Below are 5,042 nucleotides of genomic sequence, written 5' to 3'. Positions count from 1 at the left end.
GAAACAAGTCTAAGGTTGAAGATAGCTCTGTGGAGATTATATTACCAATTTAAGTTGTCAAATAAATATTCAAAACTTGATAGCTGATAGCTATAAGATGTAATGTTTTAAGTTTGTTAAATATATGGATGCATTATTTTTTATTTTGTTATATTAAAATTATAATTTTTTATATAGAACTATAGATTATGTTCCAGTTATTTGAGCCTGCTCGTGACCTTGAGCCAGCTCATGAGCTTTCCGTGAGCTGAGCTTAAACTTAAGAAATAGGCTTGATTGTTAATGAGTCGAGTCGTGAGCCTAACTCAATTTTTGTGAACCGAGCTTGAGTTTTGTCTAGCTCGACTCAGCTTGCCTCACTTCCAGCCCTAACTGCGAGGAAGGGAAAGGGTGAGGATAGGCTGCTGCTATCCGGGGAGGAGATTAGGGGTGAGGTTGCACTTTATTGGTAGATTGGTATACAATGATAAAAAATAATTTTTTAAATGTGTTTTTCTTTTTGTTATGAATGGAGGCACCAGGGATTAGATTAGAGTTAATGAGAAACCAAACCATTTTTTAGTATATGACTAGTCAAATGTATTTTGGTTTTAATTTTTAAATTGGTTCAAATTTAAAAATATAAAACTAAGGTTAATTGAATTTTGAGTAAATTAAAAGAATTAAGGTAGTTTTTGTCCAATATAAAATAAAAGATATTTAAATTTTTTTATAATATTAATTAAAAAATATTTTTTATTTTATTAAAATATATGGATAGTTTAATAAAAATATTGATATGATATATATTTAAAAAAAGAAAAATTAATTACTGATATGAAAAATATAATTCACATATCTTATTTTAATTTATCTATATGTTTATTGTATTGGTACGTATAAATTTATCATGGTATGCAATCACCAAATTGATTTTTAGATGAGTTGAAAAGGGATGAGTTGAAAAGGTGGGTGAGAGGAATGGATCATCTCCAGTGGAAAAAAAACTGAATGGTATTCAGTGGAAGATCTCACTCTTTATTGCATTTTCTCTCTCATTTATTTCTGGTCCCACTTGTAGAATTAAAGGTGGGAGATTACACTTTATTATCTCAAGTGACAAAAAAAATAGAGAGGATCCATTTCCGGTTGCTGAGTGGATTCAGTGCTAAAATAAATTAAATGATTTGATCAAATGAATAATGTCAAAAATGGAAAGTTTAAGCACTTTTTTGACCGCTGAAATCTAATGGTTATCTGTTTTTAATATTTTGTTGTTTTGGTGGTTGAATCTTAACTGTCTGTCTAATATTTTTGTTAACAAAAATTTGTTGATATATTATTTTCTATTTGTTGATATATCAAAAATTTTTCAAAAGGAGTCATACACAGCAATTCACTTGTCAAACCAAATTAGTAAGAATATATTCTTTTTATGGTATATCTGTAAGAAAATATTTTACCCAATCCAAATGTAGGAAAAAATTAAATCACGCATTCATACATCATGCATGGACCTTACCTTGATTCAGATGTATGTGCATAGACCTCTCTTCCTCTTATATATATATATTCATACTCGCTAATAGAATTCATCAGAAGCATTATTATTATATATAAATCATAGAAAGAGTTGTCACTTCTTCTGATTTTCAACTATGGTGGTCCTGAAGGCTGCTTCTCCTCCTGTTCCTTCTGTCAACAAAATTAATAATGGCACCATCAAGCCTCTTATCACCCCGTCTCCGAGTTCCTTCATCAATCTTGATCAGTAATCATATAACCCCTCATCCTATATATAAATCACACTTTTTTCTCTTTCATCCCACATTACATATATCTACATACTCTATTATTCGTTCTTTCTATATGACAGTGTTACTAATGTATACATATTAGGTATTATTATTATTATTGTGAATCTAATATATGATTTGTTTTAATGGAATAAAATGAATTGAATACAGAGGTGATCCAGAGGTGTTTAGATCATACTGGAGGAAGAAGAGTGAAGAGTGTACGGTGGTGATAAACGGCGAGGATTTGATGAGCTACCTGAGCGACACGAGCAACGTGTGCTGGTTCATGCTGCCGGAGCTGAGGGAAGCCATCCAGCGGCTCCACCGCGTGGTGGGGAACGCCTCCGCCGGTATGGACAAGCACATCGTGGTGGGCACTGGCTCCACTCAGCTCTTCCAGGCTGCCTTGTTTGCTCTCTCTCCTTCGGATTCTCCCATTCCCATCAATGTCGTTGCTGCTTCTCCTTATTACTCGGTTTGTTATTTTTTCATCTCACTACTTGTTACTTCAAATGTAATTCCTCACTCATTTAACTAACAACTCAAATTGAATCACTTTGCTTTATGGCTGTTATACCCTTAAATAATTACTCCAACAGTTATTATTTTTATTTTTTATTTAAAAAATTACGTTTAATTTATTATTTGTATAAACAATCGAACATATTTTTGTGACAAATTCATTCTCCATACATATATATAATTTAGTCGTAGATGATGAGGAATGTAACGGTGTTGTGCGCAGAAAACCTTATTAGGAGACCAAAATATGACAAACATATCTATTGGGAACACTAGGCTTCTAACACATGATTCACTTAGAACCACATGGATCCATAGATTCTCTATCTCACTGTATGCAAACATTGTAACATGGCCGTGTCTCTCTCTTGTCTTCTTAATTATTTGTTTGATACTCTAATATTTAATATTTCCAATCAATTAATTTTAGAAGTGATTGACTTAATAAATGATCATCTAAATTGCGTGCCATTTAATTTGCACATGAAACGGCGCCAAATGAGATGATTCTTTCGTTATTAATAATTTATCATTACTATTGATGTCTGATTCTAACAGGTTAAAATTATAAATGTTAAGTCAAATAAAACAATTTGAAATTATTGAGTGTTTGTTATTATAATTGCAGGAATATAAAGATGAGGTTGAGATTTTGCGTTCGGGGTTGTATCGGTGGGGAGGAGATGCAAGGGAGTATGATAAGAATGAGGAATATATAGAGGTGGTAACTGCCCCTAACAACCCTTGTGGAAGCATAAGGAGAGCAGTGGCAAACTGTGAAGGAGAAGGGAAAGTGATTCATGACTTAGCGTATTATTGGCCACAATACACTCCCGTTACTCAACAGTATGACCATGATCTTATGTTGTTCACATTCTCCAAATGCACTGGCCATGCTGGTTCCCGCATTGGGTTAGTATTCATCAATCAGCGTATCCCTCTTATCATTTAATTTAAACGGGTAATTAAAAAAAAAACAAATAAATTCTTGACCATATTTAATTTAATTTAATTTATGTTTCCACATATCAGCCATCTATTATAATAAATAGATTGTTGGTACAGAACATGAAATAATTTTATTTTTTTTTTAATTTTAAAATAAAAAATTATGCGATTATTATTTTTCTTGTATTTCTAAACATATTAGTTTCTTGTAATTTCTTTTAAAATATTTGTCATTTTAAAATACTAGAAGGTAAAGTTAATAAGAACAAATATAAAAAGTTTAATTTTTGTGTTGCAGTGTGCATTGCAATGATTGTCATATCAACAATTGCAACCGCATCCATAGAGTCAAATTGTATGAGTATTTTAAGTACAAGTTTAATCAAGAGAAGTCAATTTGGTTTGGTTAATATTAACAAAATCTTTTAAAAATAATTTTTACTCTAAATCTTTAAAAAGTAATTCTTTTAAAAAAGATATTTTATAATAAAAATTAACTAATGTTAACTAATTAAAAAAAATTAGTCAATAAGTTATAGTTTAAAATGATATAGTCTCCTCATACTTACATAAGAGATCATGAATTCGAATCTCTCCATCTTTGGTAAAAAAATAATTAAAAATTAATTACCTTACTCATTCTTTACGTGTAATTAAATTTTGATTTTTGGTGTGAAGATGGGCAATTGTGAAGAACATTGAAGTTGCAAGGAAGATGACGAGGTTCATTCAGATGAGCTCAATTGGTGTATCAAAAGAATCTCAAACCCGAGTTGCTAAGATCATAGGAGTGATATGTGACAGTTACGAAAAAATAGGGTCGTCCTTAGATTCTGATGAGCTCTTCTTTGAATATTCCAAGCGCAAAATGAGGGAAAGGTGGGAGAAACTAAGGGCAGTTGTTGACAAAAGTAATCTCTTGTCGTTGGCCAAGTACCCTAAGACCTACTGCACCTTCACTAACCACACATCTGAATCTTACCCTGGTAACTAAATTCGTTTCATTTTTATTTCTTAGTGGCCCAGGCGATGTATGACTCAGCATGCATTTTTTATATTGCAGCATTTGCTTGGATGAAGTGCAAGGGTGGCATAGAAGATTGTGAGAGTTTTCTGAGGAATTTGAAGGTGTTTGTAAGAGGAGGGAAGCGATTTGGTGTTGATCAAAAGTATGCAAGGGTTAGCTTGCTCAGCAGGGATGACATGTTTAATGAGTTCTTAACCAGGATCTCAAATATTACCAGTGATAAAAAATACAACTTAAATTGACACATATTTGTCGGATGAAAATTAATCTTTTATATTAGATATCTGATCATCAGATAATTAACTGGCAGATATATAGATGCGAAGCTAAATTAAAGAGCTTGTTTAGGTGTTATTTAATTATTAAAAAAGATATCTTTTAATAAAAAGAGATTTATATATATATATATATATATATATATATATATATATATATATATATATTTGTTTTATTTAAATGTTTGAAATTTTGAGTTCATTATTAAATACATATTACCTATTTTTTCACGACTTCCAATAAAATTATTACTAACTTTAGCTATTCTATTTTACTATGGCATTTTTTTAATAAGATTTTATTTTGGATAATATTATCCAAGAGACATAAAATTCGATAAAATATTATTTTAATTTTTAACATTTTTTATTATAAAACACAGCTATTGTTAATAGATATTATTATTTCTACTTTCTTAAAAAAAATTATAATAATATAATATCATACTAATGATTTAATTTTTATGATACGGATCTCGTACAATCCTGTAT

General features: G+C 30.4%; 1 protein-coding gene across 1 annotated transcript; it reads left to right on the top strand.

Annotated features, from left to right (window-relative positions):
* Positions 1-1,637: 1,637 nt before the first annotated feature.
* Positions 1,638-4,517, top strand: LOC130980600 (L-tryptophan--pyruvate aminotransferase 1-like). The gene is made up of 5 exons (XM_057904259.1): positions 1,638-1,750; positions 1,947-2,253; positions 2,929-3,212; positions 3,927-4,234; positions 4,312-4,517. The coding sequence occupies exons 1-5, from the start codon at positions 1,638-1,640 to the stop codon at positions 4,515-4,517; spliced, it is 1,218 nt and encodes a 405-aa protein (XP_057760242.1).
* The last annotated feature ends 525 nt before the right edge of the window (positions 4,518-5,042 follow it).

The sequence above is a fragment of the Arachis stenosperma genome, chromosome 5, assembly GCF_014773155.1.
Source record: "Arachis stenosperma cultivar V10309 chromosome 5, arast.V10309.gnm1.PFL2, whole genome shotgun sequence".
Taxonomy (NCBI): Eukaryota; Viridiplantae; Streptophyta; class Magnoliopsida; order Fabales; family Fabaceae; genus Arachis; species Arachis stenosperma.
This window is presented reverse-complemented; position numbering and strand designations above follow the sequence as displayed.

Bases quoted from the DNA above. Each gene is read 5' to 3' on its own strand.
- LOC130980600 (XM_057904259.1), top strand. From the start codon at position 1,638: ATGGTGGTCCTGAAGGCTGCTTCTCCTCCTGTTCCTTCTGTCAACAAA. The intron at 1,751-1,946 runs GTAATCATATAA...AATTGAATACAG, and splicing joins TCCTTCATCAATCTTGATCA to AGGTGATCCAGAGGTGTTTA. The intron at 3,213-3,926 runs GTTAGTATTCAT...TTTGGTGTGAAG, and splicing joins CATGCTGGTTCCCGCATTGG to ATGGGCAATTGTGAAGAACA.